Source organism: Anolis sagrei, chromosome 2 (genome assembly GCF_037176765.1).
Source record: "Anolis sagrei isolate rAnoSag1 chromosome 2, rAnoSag1.mat, whole genome shotgun sequence".
Lineage (NCBI taxonomy): Eukaryota > Metazoa > Chordata > Lepidosauria > Squamata > Dactyloidae > Anolis > Anolis sagrei.
The window spans coordinates 116,356,717-116,372,319 of NC_090022.1; the positions used below are offsets into that span (position 1 = coordinate 116,356,717).

General features: G+C 40.5%; 1 protein-coding gene across 2 annotated transcripts in view; it reads left to right on the forward strand.

Annotated features, from left to right (window-relative positions):
* TMEM104 (transmembrane protein 104) overlaps positions 1 to 15,603 on the forward strand; it is a 102,185-nt gene that overhangs the window by 22,201 nt on the left and 64,381 nt on the right. The window contains exons 7-8 of one of the 2 annotated variants that reach the window (XM_060764729.2): positions 3,497 to 3,596; positions 4,422 to 4,527. In XM_060764729.2, coding sequence (XP_060620712.2) covers positions 3,497 to 3,596; positions 4,422 to 4,527 — 206 coding nt within the window. Of the gene's footprint in view, positions 1 to 3,496; positions 3,597 to 4,418; positions 4,528 to 15,603 lie in introns of both variants that reach the window. The other variant, XM_060764728.2, reaches the window with a different exon arrangement.

Sequence of the window (15,603 nt, forward strand, 5' to 3'; positions counted from 1 at the left end):
GTGTGCTAATATTCCACTTCAAAATAAAACCTAGATGGTTTGTTATTATGATGGAAATATTTATGCAGTGTTGTCAAAGAACCAGACTTTTCGGGTTTCATGGGTTGTGGCTCTGCTGAATTGAGATGGGTAGTGGCTCTGTTATTCATCCTTTTTAGAGTTATTGGCTTGTTAAAAGCAAAATCCTTGTTTTCTTTCCTCACTCCCTTGACTATCTTAACACTTTAACATTCTCTGGGTCTCTAGTTTTAGAAGTTAAGCTGTGGATAAATCTTTTACCTCTGACTTGACTGTTTTCTGTAGGGAATAGATTTGCAGCCATAACACTTTAGGCAGACAAGCTGGCGGGGGCATCAGGGAGTGCCCTGCATAACTCCAGTGAAGGGAAGCAGGTTGGAAGCAGAGCTGGGTGCTGTTCTGTATGAAGGATCCAGGAGTCATTTATTGTAGTAATGGATTCAAGGCACATGCATCACGTACCATCCTTGTAGGAAGTCATTGATCTTCCTGTTTTGTGTCCAGTAATGAAAGTATTGATTGATGAAGGTCGGTGGCAGTTTATAAAACAGAGCTGAGGCTAATGTCCCTCTGTAGGTAGGGAAGGCGGGCATCGGTGGGGGTTGGAATCTCACCTGAAATTCTTTGTTTATTTTAAAGTTCAACCTTAGACTCCTGTTAGTCCTGAGCAAGTAGCAAAAAGTTCTGGAGATGTTGAAAGGAGTGATAGCAAAACTGGCTGGAAAGCTAAGGTTTCAAGTTAGAAAGGCTTAAAATAGCATGCTCTTCTTGGACTTTATGTCTTTAATAGGTACCTTGAGCGGCTATGATTAAGGCATTGTCACTCTGTTTGGATCCTAGAAAATGAAAGGGGTTCATGTGAATAACAGCATATCCAACCTCATTATTTTCTGTCTAAGGACCTGGCTTATTGCCAAGTTGACTGTAAATTTTTTTTTTTGGAAGCTCCTGTGCAATGACCTAACTGAGTGGATCCTGTGCTCTAATGACCTGATATTCACAATAAATAATAGTGATTTTTCTACAGTTCTCTCCAATACCTCATCCTTTATTTTATCCATTTAATTTGGGCATTGATTAATGCCATTTTTGGGAAACAGTATCTGAGACTGTAGAAAAACATTTGTGAAGAGTGGGGTTTTTTTTGCAAGTTCTAGTGAATAATTGCATTTTTTATAGTTGTTTTCTTTGCCCTGGTCACAGACATATTGAGAACTGGTATGTATATTTTTTTTGCTTCTTATTTTATACTTAGAATATTAACATATATCTTACAAGATCTTTGACACTGTAATGTAGGAAGATTAGTGGCCATGAGATGCACTGTATGAGTAGCCTATATATTTCACTACAACCAAACATGCTTCAAACATCAAAAATTAATTCAGAATCTACAAATGGCAAGCAAATAAATAATTAAATAACAAAGTTATGTTTTTCCACAAATTGTAAAATCTATATGACTGTACAGACCAGTTCTCAATATGTTATGAAACACAATTATGGGGGATATAGTTCTGCTCTGCTTGCTAAGGTTAAAATGTTTTGCAAAATGATATGTTACCATAGTAGTTGAAGTCTTTTGAGAAGTAGAGTTGCTAGTGTCTAGTTGGAAGAGGAATGTTGAAATGCTAGCTTGGTTATAAGGTTGGTAATATTTCTCTGGAGCTCCATTATATTTTACTTTCATAGCACATTCAAATTTTCTCCTACTTTATATGAAACAGTTTATGTTTATTTCTATCTCTTGCTTTCCATTTGAAATGAAATCTTTTTGGTTCTATTTCTTTAGAGTCAGGCATCTCTTTATCTCTATTGATTTCTGCTCATGAGAGCAGAGTTTGTTTGCCTTCCAGTAATCTATTTTGTCAGTAAAATTGTGGATTCTGTTCCTCTGCCTTTTGCTCCTTCATGTCTTCTAGAGAAAATGCATGGTTTTTCTTATCATGTCTAAGTATGCAAATCTTATGGGAGTGGAATTCCATCCAGTTTTGAAATGGAGCTTCTGCTAAGTGATTTCACTTCCAGTAGATTGTGGGTTTGAAAACCTGGTGTGCTAAGCGGCCAGAAGGCTGAAAGAAGCGCAGATGGATGTGAAGGCAAGAACAGAAGTCTATAATTCTCAATGGCCAGAGAGGATATCAGCAGAGCTAGTGCTCAAAGTAGTGATGTACCCAACTGCTAACACATGGATTATTTATAGTAATACAGAACAATTTAAAATTGCGATGTTGACTTCCCATTGGTCTCACAGATAGCTGGCTAGGATCTGCAGGTTCATTGGAGGAGGCATGAATTTGCTTCTGCCTCTGAACCAACCAGAGGCGTGGTGGGAAATTTAATAAATTGTCATTCCTTAGTTTGATGTTTTGTGTCTGTGAGTTTCTGTGAGTCCTTCCTAGAAATTGGGTGCATCTGGCTGGAATGCAGTTTGATGAATGGTTGATGGTCCTGATGGTGCAATGCCAGCTAGAGAGAGGAGGTGCTGTCCAATGGACAAAAACCACAGTTAAATACAATGGAGAATTCCCAAAGGGGGCCAGATAGATGCTATAGATGAAGCAGGTTCCTAGGAAGAGGTTAAAAGAGGGCATTGGGCATCTTCTGACCTCTGGTTTGCTTTATTGTTAGGTGATTGTAATGATTTGAAGCTTTGTTCTATGGAGTCCAAGCTGTGGTGAAGCACATTCCAGTGAGATTCATGAAAGGTTACTTTGCAGGCAAAGAGAAAAAATCCAATGTGCTGACAGTATCATCCACAGATAATAATTAATATATTGTATATAATTCCTATTGCTGGGTGGAGGTTGATATCTCAATAACGCTACTAAAGGATCTATATACTTAATACTGATGCAGATCATAGCAGTCTACAGAACATAAACTAGGTCATTTCGTAGCTTATTCTTGTTCATTGCTGTGCCATATGTATAGTAATTGTCAATGCATAATCAGTCCTTCACATTCACTTCAGTTAGAGGATCCCATGGGAATGGGATGGAAATGGAAATGGAAATGAAAAACCACCAATTAAAAATGCTCTGGAAATCTCTAGGTCATGCAGCACAACTTCATGATCAACTTCTGCCAGAGGTTGCACAGAGTACTCACTGTCTAGCTATAGAGCATCCTGATTTCTATATCTCATAAATTAAGACAGATCAGATGCACATTTATAGTGCAGACTGAGTCTAATTACCATGGTTTTCGTTTACAGTTGTAGACTTGAGAAGACTTTCATTGATCACAATAACGGAGCTATATAGGATAACATGTAAGACTTTAGTTTTCTTCATAAGTTACTATAATTTTATCATATGTAGATAAACCTCTTCTGTGCAAGCTTTTTGGCCTTTTTGTTAAACTTCCAATTCTACCAGTTTTAATAAAGTAGGCTGTCAATTTTAGGACAAAGTGCAAAAGGTTTCAGGAATATACTGATCTAGCCCAATCCATCTAATGTTTCCTTTCTTTGCAGTGGGAGTCAATTTGTTTTATTTCTGTATAATCATCTACCTCTATGGTGATCTTGCAATATATGCAGCTGCTGTTCCAGTTTCACTCATGCAGGTGACCTGGTAAGTGTACTTTTGATGACAACATTTTGTGAAATGTCTTGCTGGAATGTTGTATAATAACATCATTATTTCATATTCATAACTTTCACTGTAGCCTGGTTCCTGGCCTGTATGTAAATAGTTTCCACTGTATTTTTCAAATGTATTTCCCAAAGCTATAGCGTTCTGATGTAATTTAGCTTTGCTTAGTACAGTGTTAAGTCTAAAGGCTGATTTCAGCTTTACCTCTTATAGCACAGCAATATTTACCCTGTTAATCATCTAGAGTACTTGATTAAGAGATATCCTTGATTAGCTAGTGAAAAAAGTGCTGATGCCACCTTAGAGGAGACACCACTGCTTTTCTATACTGATAAACTTGCCTGTTCTAAGAGAGTAGCTTAATGCAACATATATGTGCATCATCAAAAAAAACCCCCAAAAACAAAGTAGGCTTTTGTTCAGAAGTATTGTGTCTTTTAAAACAAGTCAATACAGATTTAACCAATTGAAGCTATTTGATTAAATGACTAATATTGCCCCCATAAATTCATGTTAGATGAATTATTATTTTCCTTCTAATGTTGCTGTCGAATGTGTCTTTTAAATGATTCCAGAAAAGTACATGTTTAGATTATATTCTCATTTTAAAAAAACAACGCTACTATTTTGCAATACCCAAAACCATTTCTTGGAAATATGATAGGACTTGTAAAAAATTAGTTTTGCACTTTCTCACAAAGCCTTTTTTCTGAATCCAGAGTGAAAATTTAGAGGTTTGAATGAAAACTTTTCTCATATTGTCAGAAGTATATTAATTGTAGTTTTTCTCCGTGTGTTCAGCAGCAGGAACCTCAATCATTCATGCAGTGTTGAAGATAGTACAAAGTACAATGATACAGACAAGTGCTGGGGACGAATTAGAAGGATTGATGCTTACAGAATTTATCTGGTGAGTATCTTCAGCCAAGACAATTAAATTGATATTAATGCCCCCTTCTTTTAAAAAGACTTCAATGAATAAAAAACTTTAACTTGGTGGTCCATTCAGCTAAAAGTGGATGATTGGCTGACATCAGTGATGATATAACAGAATGCAAACTGCTCAGACTGGGTTCACACTGCAGTTGTAGGTATCATGTGATCAGCTTACAATTGCTTCTGCTGTACATTTTGCATCTGTTTTATTGTTTGTATGTTGTAATAAGCAGTTCTTCCAAGCCAAAACATGAATGTATCTTCTTATATTGCAAAAATATGTGCATTGAAAAGGGTGGTTGGATGCCTTGTACAAGAATACATTAACATTTAAGTAGAGCTACCTTTTTTTTCTGTAGTCAGCTTCCTAGCAAATGTCCTTTTATCAAGACAACATTGCGTCTATTGGTCACATACTCTCTAATGCAGTGGTTCCCAACCTTTTTTTGATCAGAGACCACTTTGACCAGGGACCACTCTCCAACATTATTACCAAGAGGGTTACTAATCAGTTTTTTGTCAACTTCAGATTTGGTTTCATTATCTGTCGTGTTGATTCAGAAAACTGCATTGGATATACCACATCAGCTTTACTTTTGCTGACACAGAACATACATCATTCAGTAGTTGCCATCTCTTCGCTCATAGAAAACCATATTTAATAATCCAGAGCCATGGACCTTATTTTAGGTCTAGCGGTCCACCAGTGGGCTGTGGCCCACAGTTTGGGAACCACTGCTCTAATGCATATAGATGGAAGGCTATTATGTGGGGATTTCTCTCTTGACTCTTAAGTTCTTAAGAATTTTCTCTGTTATGTTTCTGTCTGGAATTTGCTACTTGATAACATTTGCTACTTGGTAGCACCCGAATATAGCTGACATTGATTCCAAGTAAGAAACAGGGGAAATAAATAATACTCAACTTTGTGAATTGTTAAATAAATATTGCTGGTGAAGGCTGAGATAAACACATGCAGTGGTGCACTGGTTAGGGTGTTCAGCTTGCCCAGTTGCAAGTGGGGCCCCTAAGACATTAGACAGTATGTTTAAAATGGTAATGTCCTTTTAGTTGCTTGAAAATATAATTGAGGTTCTATATTATTACTGTATGAAACTCTAATTTGCATTGTATTACTATTTTAATAATTTTAATTGTACCTTTTTCACTTACATATTTACATTTTTTAATTTATTTCTTTAAAAATTAAATTGTCATCCTCCCACCCAACAGTTTGCATTCCCACCCAATGATCTGATTCATTCCGTATGGTGTACAGTGTGAGAGCCAAAAATGGCCATACAATGGCACACTGCTCAAGTTGTTTAAGTGATTAAGTGACTAAGTGAAGTGACTTACAGTTGTGGGTTGACCCCCTTTTCAATACAAATATTGACAACCGATATTTTTATACACAATCCACCACTCAGCCATGGTAGATGATAAGGAGAAAATTACCTGGTGCATTGCACTTTTTTTTACCTGAGGGCACATTTGTGTGTGTTTGTGTTAGATCATTCTCCTGAGCAGCATATTACTTTCCCCCTTTCTAGCAATAATAATAATAATGCTGAAGCAGGAGCTGGGTCTCAGGAATATTAGCAAATGTCACAACCTGGTTAATTATTTAAAAGGAATATTATTGCTTTATTAAACTGCATCTAGGTCTGCTTCTTCAAAATTTCCTACATGATTGAAGATTTTTTTAACAGAATTTCCATAACTCTGAGCCACCAGAAGAAACATGATAGAAAAGACATCCAGGCATTAATTACTGCCTGCACCTTCTAGATATTGTACCAATAATTCATAAAAAAAATTATAAGCGGGGGGAGGGGGGAGGACTGAAATAGGAGTAGAATTTTTGCTCTGTTCTGTGGTGCTATTTGCTTTGTCTTTGTTTTGATGGGTATTTCATAGTTATTCTGTTTTCAGTTTGTGTAAGGCAGTTTCACCATTATTACAGAGTCACGAGCAACTCTTATCTTCTAAATAGCTTCTGTTGCATTGTTAAATGAACATGGAACAGTTTTGAGAAAAAATGATAAGTTGCACAGATCAGTAACCACACCTTACCCTTCATTGTTTTCCATTACTTTGCTGCATAGCTTTGAGTTCTCAGATGTGCCAACGTCTACTCAACCACTTTGATGTGTGATCAAATTGGGGGCATGATATGGGCTTGCACTTTTCCTGCCCACTTCCTTTTTCACAGCATATTGAAGTGAACCATAGAATCAAAGCAGTCCTGTGTCTCTTTGAAAGTTAGATTCCTTTTACCCCAAATACAACACTATCCACTTCATCACACTAGAGGAAAAATCCACTTAAAATCTGATTTCTGCTTCTTGCAGAATTTTGGGTTTGCAGTTTAGTGAGTGTGTTAAAGGCTCTTCCCTAAACTACAAACCCCAGAATTCTGCAGGAGGCAGAAACCAAATTTTAAGTGGATTTTTTCTCTAGTGTGATGAAGGTATAAAGGAATGAAAATATCCACCTTTTTACTGAGTGTTATACCAGTAAATTTTTCTCCCTCCTCACTCTTACTTGTTTTGTGTGTCATACTGAACATTTAGATTTTAAAAAGAACTTGCTACTTAATGTTCTAAGCCATTCAAGTAATCCTTTTGTCTAAAGCATGAGATATAAAAGCATGAGATATTAATAAACTTTTATCCAGAATCTATTGTAAGGAAAAATAGATACCTCAAAGGGCAGGGAAGATGAGACTTTATTAGTGAAATGATTTGATAAAGAAGATTGAAGTGAGAAGAGGTGCAATGAATTGGATGAGTAAAGGGGATTAATTCAACATGGGAGGTGGGATCCAGAGGATCTATTGGTGGATCACTGTCCAGAAGTAGAAACAGGAGAGAGCAGTTCTCTGCAGCATAACCCCCTCCCTCAGGTGTGCTTTCACTCTTGCTGTAGAGGGCTAGAAAAACCCCTGCAGCAGGATTTTGAGCAGTATTGGAGGGCAGCAGGAATAGAGGGGAAAGTCTCACTGTGCTAGTGCACATGTTATGGTGACATTAGGTTTAAGTTAGCTGAGTTATTCATTGTTGGTTTGTGGTAGCAGCAGCACTTTTTATTAGAAGAAAATAAAATTGACACTCGCAAAGATGCTGTCTGCAATCACAGAATTCCTTTTCAATGGTGTGAATTGAGTGGTTTTTTTTTTTTGTTTCTAAAATATTGGCCAGGTTTCTAGGAAATTGTGGCTGCAGTTGTTTGGAAATTATAAGGTGCCTTCACACTTTCCCTTCCTTCCTGTCTCCCCCCTTTCTTTCTTGATGAATTTGGTAGCCTCAGATTCAAGCACATTCTTTGACCAGAAATGGAGAGGATATACTGAAGGACTTCAAGTTTAAAGCAGATAGAGTTGTTCCAAAAAAGAACCATTCTGACTCGTTATTATGTATTCTACCCTATTGGGTTTTTCTTCTGTACCTGTTGGTCAGGCCTGTAGCGAGGGGGTGGTTTTAGGGGTTCAACCCCCCCCCGAAATGTTTCAGATTTTTTTTTTAAAAAAACTGGTTTACTCATGAATTTTAACTGGTTAACCAAATCCCCATGCTAAGTCTATGAGATGCAAAAAATTAAGAGTCCCTCCAAAACTGTAAGCACTATCTCAAGCAAATACTGACAATTTATTCACACTGTCATTATTTGCAGCAATAGCCGATGTAGTGAAGCAACCAAGTTGGGTGGATGTGTGTTGAATGCTCTCATTAAGGAGGCCAGACTTGGTGGAGGTGGTTGACAGGGGTGGAGCTGCAGGCTATTGAAGGTTGCTCTGCCCCCTGCTGTGCTCTTGGCTTCAGCGTGAGCTAGGAGACAGGTTTCAACCCCCCCTCCCGAAATTTTCAACCCTCCCCGAAGTTTTCAACCTCCCCAAAATTGTCAACCCTCCCCGAATTTTTTTTCTGGCTACGGCCCTGCTGTTGGTGCACTTGTATAGCAGTAGCCTCTCCAAGAGGCTTACTTTATCTTATAAAATAAATTTTAAAAAAACATTGGGATGCCTCAGTGAGACGAAAAGGAACTGGACTTTTATCCTGAACTAAAGAGAATTATCCATGGGTGTGAGACCTGTATTTTTGCCTACCTGTCTACTCTCCTTCAGATTTTTCCAAGGCACTAAACAGCTGCCACTACCCATTTTGAGCAAGGCTTTCATAGTGCATATGCATTTCTCATCAGTTGGGCTTTTATATCCAGGAAAACCAAAACACATAAGATGTTTGTCTCTCTGGAGATAGTGGCAATTCTGCTTTAAAGCTGACAGTAACCACAACTGCTGAATGAAATGGACACTTTTTCTCTTACAAGAGCCCTAGTCTCTCATTCCCAAGGTCTTTATTTTTCTTCACTCCTATTCCTTCCCCTTCCATTGTAGCAATACATTTCAAACATTGCAGCTTTTGAGCTGGAAAAGGAAAGAATGACTGACATAAAATCCTGTTTCATGGTTTAATGTGCCAAAAGTCCTAGAAATGGTCTGTTTTTATACTTCAATAATCGAAGCAGAATACCATGTACGTAATGAGAATATTTAGACAGATTAAGTTGTTCTCTGATGAGTTGCCTGCCTGCATTTTTAATGTTGCTTCTTAGACTCCAGCACACCTAAGTGTGTCTGTACTGTCTGTGCACGATGTACACGGCCTACATTAACCTTCGTCCTGCACAAATTTCAGTGTTATCTCTCTTGTAAATTACCTCTGGAAGTACAACCTTGCAAAAATAAACAGGGAATAGAAAATGTTGTTGAGATGCTTGAATTCATCACATTCCCCCAGCCAAGGCATATAATTTTAGGCTCTATTCTGCTTCCCTTATTTTGAAAGAGAGAAATGGATTGTGAATTTGAATTGTTCAGTTAAGACATATTATGGTATGATCTTTGAAATTCAGTTGGGGGATCAATTGGTGCAAATTGTCATTTTGCATTGTCCAGTGAATCTAGCAAGATAATGTTTTTACATTTAAAATGTACAGTGTTGCCATGTTTTCTGGTCACTAAGTCTTGTTTTTGAAAACCAAAGTGATCTAACTCTCAGCTATCACATAAAAAGAGAAACTGTAGATGTAGATGACATGTAGATATTTATTAGTTTACTTGCTCCCCACCCCCATTGAATTGCTTTCTCCTTAGCATAAATTATGGTCTGATTCATGGTTAGAAGCTGTTTTGTTAATGTGGGTTTGAGAGGAAAAACAAACTGGGGTTTTTTGCCAGTTTTAATGTAATGAGAAGGCAATAGACTGCCTGCTGCAAAGGGAGTAGCTAGCTGAATTGGATCAAAAGAAAGTTAGTGGGAATAAGGCTTTCTTGACAAACTATGATTTGGTACTATGTTTGAACTGTTTTAATACTTGTGGTCTTAAAGTTTATTTCTAGTTCTAAAGTTATATTGCCATTGATCACAGATTGAGTTTTTGTAGAGAGTACAAATTGGACTGAACATTACCCAATTAGATGGTCTGATTCTGGATACAATATGATTACTGCAAATGTAACTTCAGCTCTGCACCAGAGCAGCTTTGTTTTCCCCCAATGTTATTCATCTAGCTGAATAAGGCACAAATAGAATTGGGTGCACACAGAACATTGTGGAGGGTTTCAAAGTAAGGGGAGAGAATAGTGATATAGAAGAAAGCATTGCATGCAGAAGATGCTGTCTCCAGATTGGATTGTGCTGTTTGAGACATTGGGGTACATCTGTTTTGCCAGGTTTTGGGCTGAGGATTTTTAGCTAACAGGACAGGGACTAGTATCCATGCATACAGGTTCACAGATGCTGCAATTTTACAGGGAGCCCAGCGGGCGCAAGCTGAGCGAAGATGGGAGCACAGATGGTTTAATGGAGATTATCCCAGTTGGAAGCATGCTGGCACAGTGAATAAAATGAGGACTCATAAGCATTTACCAATTCTCTTTCAAAAGGGACAATGTCACCCCAGCGTTACACTGTATTGGACAAGTCGAACCCTGCTTGTCTGATGAAGAGGCAATCCTAGTTTTATTTATGTAATCAAAAAGCAACACATGTTGAGATGCATGATCCATTAAGTATGCCTTTTTATTTTATTTTTCCTCTGGATTGTATTACCTTCCTGAGACATGGACAAGTCAAATGTATCCACATATTGCAGTCATTATCTTCACATTCACACTATAGAATAGGCATGGGCAAATTAAGGCGAGGGGGTGCTTACCTCAGGCCCTCCTCATTTTCCCTGCCCTCTTGGCAGAAGGACACGGTGGCTCGCTGTGTCCTTAGGTGAAAAAGATAGGGGAGAAAGTCATGTAGCAACTGAAAACCCTCTGCAGCACTCTCAGCCACCATGTGTCCCGTCCTCCTCCCAGCATAAGGACAGTACAAGCAGCCCCATCTTTGTGCTGGGAGGACACCTTGAAGAAGGCACATGGTAACTGAGAGCCCTCCAGAGCACTCCCAACCACTGCCTGTCTCGCTAACCTCCTGACATAATGCCTAGAGGGCAGCCAGAGTATCAGGAGAGGGGGATCGGGACAGTCGCTGTGTGTCCTGTCCTTATGCTGGGAGGACAACCTGAGGATGACCCAGGCCCTGCCCTGCCCCCTCCGGGCCCTTCCTCTCCTGGACCCTCTCCCTCCCAGGCCTGCCCCACCAAGCATGTGCCTGGTCCCCCCTTCCTCCTGGCCCAGCGCTCCGGGTCCGTCTCATAATGCAGCCCCAAGACAAAAAAGTTTTCCCATGCCTGCTAAAGAATGATGATGCCATGTTTCCACTTCAGTTGCCTATGGAATCTTTGAAATACTCTGGTGCCTCTAACTGAAATACAAATCTCAGGATTCCATTGGAGGCAGCCATAACAATTAACGTGGATTCATAATATTACAATAATGTAGTGTGAATGAGCCTCATGTCCTGGAAGCATCATATGAGAGTATTCCTTTCCAGCCGAATGGTCCTTGTCTATGTACTGACTGTCTCTCTTTGGAAGTGTCTGTGAATTTCATGAACTGCCTATCTCACATCGTGCCATGTACCAATTCAGTAGATATTTGACTTTGAGAAGGAAAATTGCCAGTACTCATGCCACTTCTGAGATCAGAGGTCTTATGATAACTATTAAATATTTTTTTCACACTCCTTCACTGGTGGGCATTACCTACGGTAATTGTTTGTACAGTTAAGAGTCCTTTTCTGAATTTATTTTCTTCCCTCATGAGGTTAGTGATCAAAAGTGGTCACTGTGGAGAGCTGTAAATTGCAAAATTTTATAATCTGTGGTTTGGGATGGAAGATCTTGCTCCCCCTGTTTCAACTACCATACCTCAATCCCATTATCCACAGACTGGGGCTAGTACCGTATTTTCTGGCATATAACACTACTTTTCAACCCAAGAAAATCTTCTCAAAAGTCAGTGGTCGTCTTATACACGGGAGTCATCCTATACACAGGAGTGGTCTTATACGCCGGGGGTCGTCTTATAGAGCGGGTGCTGAAACTTCCAATCCGGATTGGAGAATCTGTGATTGCCCCATATGGTGGGGGGAGCTCAAAAATGGCAATGGCCATGTTCCTGCCATATGGAGTGACTGTATGAAAGCATTAAGGGCGACGCTGTACAAGTACAGTAGAAGAAAATCCATTCATCAGGATTCGTGGACTTAATGCGGTCCCAATGGTGAGGTGAAGGGGCGCCTCACCAGAAAGGTGTAAGTGAAGGGCGGAGCAAGCTGCAGGCATCCGGGGTGCCCGGGGTATGGAAAAGTGGAAATGATTGTGTTTTACTGTGACATAAGTTGTTTTGGCAAAAGCTTACAGAAACTAACAGCACATATAACGTATTTCAAAAGACTGTACAGGTGGTTTTATAATTGTTTACTTTTACACAAATAAAATGTTAATTGTTCATGCTTCTGATCAAATTCTCCTTGCCAAGACTGGACAAATGTAAATTATTCTCTTCCCTTTTTAAAATCGAAGCCACTGAAGTGAGGCTCCAGAAGCCAGTGGAAGGAAAAAATGATACTGCATATTGTCTTGAAATGGAAGAATATCAATTTGGACACAAATCCAAGACAGTATTATGTAGAAGTAAGCCTTTGACTGATCAACAAAGAATTGATGCAGTCATGATCCAGTAATTTGAAAAGGCCAATTTTATTAGAGCAAAATCTTAACCAATTTTGATATTATAGTAATTAAGAAACAAAAAATGTGACCAGCTGTGTTAGATAAGGTTTCTATTAGGCCTGTTTGATCAAGAAAAAAATTGTTTCTAAAATCGATTTGTAATTGGGGTGTTTTTTTGTTTCGATATTTAAAATAATTACAAAACTTTCCCCCAAAAAAGTTTTGGTATTTACGAAATTTTGTAAATATTAACAAATTTTTAGAATATTTTTTGTATTTTTTAAGAATAATATTAAAATAATATTAAAAAAATATTTTAAAATGGAAATGCCCTCTTTGGCAGGAGCCTCCTCCCCGCCCCTCTGCTGCTCCGTGGCTAAAAATTCCCTTCCTTCCCGGGGCTGGGCTCCCAAGCCTGCTGCCGCTGAGGGCGAGGAGGAGGCTACTGGCGAAGGGGGCCTCAGCGGCGGCAGCTTCCCCCTCGCCCCTTTGCTCCTCCGTCCTCCTTCTTCCCCAAGCTGGGCGCCAGGCTTGGGAGCCCAGCCCGGGGAGGAAGGAAACTTTTAGCCACGGAGCAGCAGAAGGGCGAGGGGGAAGCTGCCGCCGCTGAGGCCCTCTTCGCCAGCAGCCTCCTCCTCGCCCTTCTGCTGCTCCGTGGCTAAAAATTCCCTTCCTTCCCGGGGCTGGGCTCCCAAGCCTGCTGCCGCTGAGGGCGAGGAGGAGGCTACTGGCGAAGGGGGCCTCAGCGGCGGCAGCTTCCCCCTCGCCCCTTTGCTCCTCCGTCCTCCTTCTTCCCCAAGCTGGGCGCCAGGCTTGGGAGCCCAGCCCGGGGAGGAAGGAAACTTTTAGCCACGGAGCAGCAGAAGGGCGAGGGGGAAGCTGCCGCCACTGAGGCCCTCTTCGCCAGCAGCCTCCTCCTCGCCCTTCTGCTGCTCCGTGGCTAAAAATTCCCTTCCTTCCCGGGGCTGGGCTCCCAAGCCTGCTGCCGCTGAGGGCGAGGAGGAGGCTACTGGCGAAGGGGGCCTCAGCGGCGGCAGCTTCCCCCTTGCCCCTTTGCTCCTCCGTCCTCCTTCTTCCCCAAGCTGGGCGCCAGGCTTGGGAGCCCAGCCCGGGGAGGAAGGAAACTTTTAGCCACGGAGCAGCAGAAGGGTGAGGGGGAAGCTGCCGCCGCTGAGGCCCTCTTCGCCAGCAGCCTCCTCCTCGCCCTTCTGCTGCTCCGTGGCTAAAAATTCCCTTCCTTCCCGGGGCTGGGCTCCCAAGCCTGGCGCCCAGCCTGGGGAAGAAGGAGCACGGAGCACCAAAGGGGCGAGGGGGAAGCTGCTGCCGCTGAGGGGGAAGCTCCTGCCAAAGAGGGCCTCAGCCTAAGGGCGAGCGCGCGCGGGCCGGCCAATCGGGAGCCGCGCTCGCGCCCAACAGGCAGGCGCGGGGCTTGGCTCACTGGGTGCGCGCTCGTGCCACCCCTTCGCCCCTGCCTGCCCCATTTACGAAACTAGCGAAAGCTCGTTAAAACTGTGGGGGTTGCCGTTTCGATATTTAAAAACCCTTCCGGGTTTGAAAATATGTTTTGTTATCGTTTTGTATATGCAAAAATTAACGAATGTTTAATGAATTAACGAATTAACGAACGAAACCGCACAGGCCTAGTTTCTATATAAATGTGAATGATTCACTGAAGTTTAGCTTTGATCCTGGAACACTGGGTATATTTTACACTTAGAAATGTTAAAGTAGAAAATGCTGGTAAACCATTAACTTACATCATAGATGACCGCTTGCATTTCTGTTTGGAAGTTTCCACAGTTATTAGTAAGGTAGAGATGCTTTTCTATGCTACTATGCTTATCCCTGAGTACTATACAAACAGAAGACAAGCACCCCTCATCCTCCATCAAGACATATAGGAAGTCAGCTGCCACTTGCACAGTGACATTTTTTGATAGTATTTAAACAAGAGTTTGTCAGAATTTGAATAACATGTCAAGGGAGTGCTCAAGCGCTTTGGGATAAATGGATTTGGAAGTTTGAATTTTTTCTTGGCTTTTGGCTTTATTGTTTGCAATGTTACAAAACGGTTGGAAACAATAGGCCTGATCATAATAGCAGAAAACAATGTAATACATGTGGAGTTGGCAGAGAAATTGAGATTTGTAAGCCCATATACCCTGTAGAGCTGAAGTGGAAGACTTGTTGAATTTTTTTGATTAATCTAAGAGTTAAGTAATGAGCTAAAAATCCATGAGGAATGTCAGTATTCTTTGTCCTTGCCATAATTTTGGCAGTATGGTTTTTGTGATTGTCTACTCTTTCAGCTTTGAGAAAATTATATAGCAGTCAATCTGCTTCAGATGGCAGGCTCTCTCCATTTAATCATAGAAATCATTGTTTCAGTTTCAGTTTTTAAAAATGCAGTTTAGCTACTTTTCATGTGAAATCTAACAGGCATTCCTAATACAATTTGGATTTCATTATCTACCTTTCAAGAATGCTTTCCTTTAATTTGTCAGGTGCATTCTGTCAGTTGTCTGTTCTTCAGACATACAAAACCTACTTTTTGACTTTTATTGACTTTTTTCCTTCACCCAAATCATCTCCCATCCATAATCAGAGTTCTAAACAGATAAATGACCTATTCTTAATTAATTTCACATGGTTAAGTAATGGCGTATTCTTCCCCCTTCTCTGTCCCTGTATTGCAAGCTAAATATAATCCTTTAGTGCCAGCTCCTGGGATTGATTTTGCTTGCTTCCTTCTTGATTATTGCGTTGAGTTGGAACAACAGAAACATCAGATGGGAATTAGCGTGCGGGGGCATATTTTAGTGCCATAGCTCCATGACGGAGACTGATTCTGTGCTACACAGTGAAGGGAGACTACAAGAAAAGGGACATTGCTGGCTTTAAAGGATTAGTTTGTTTC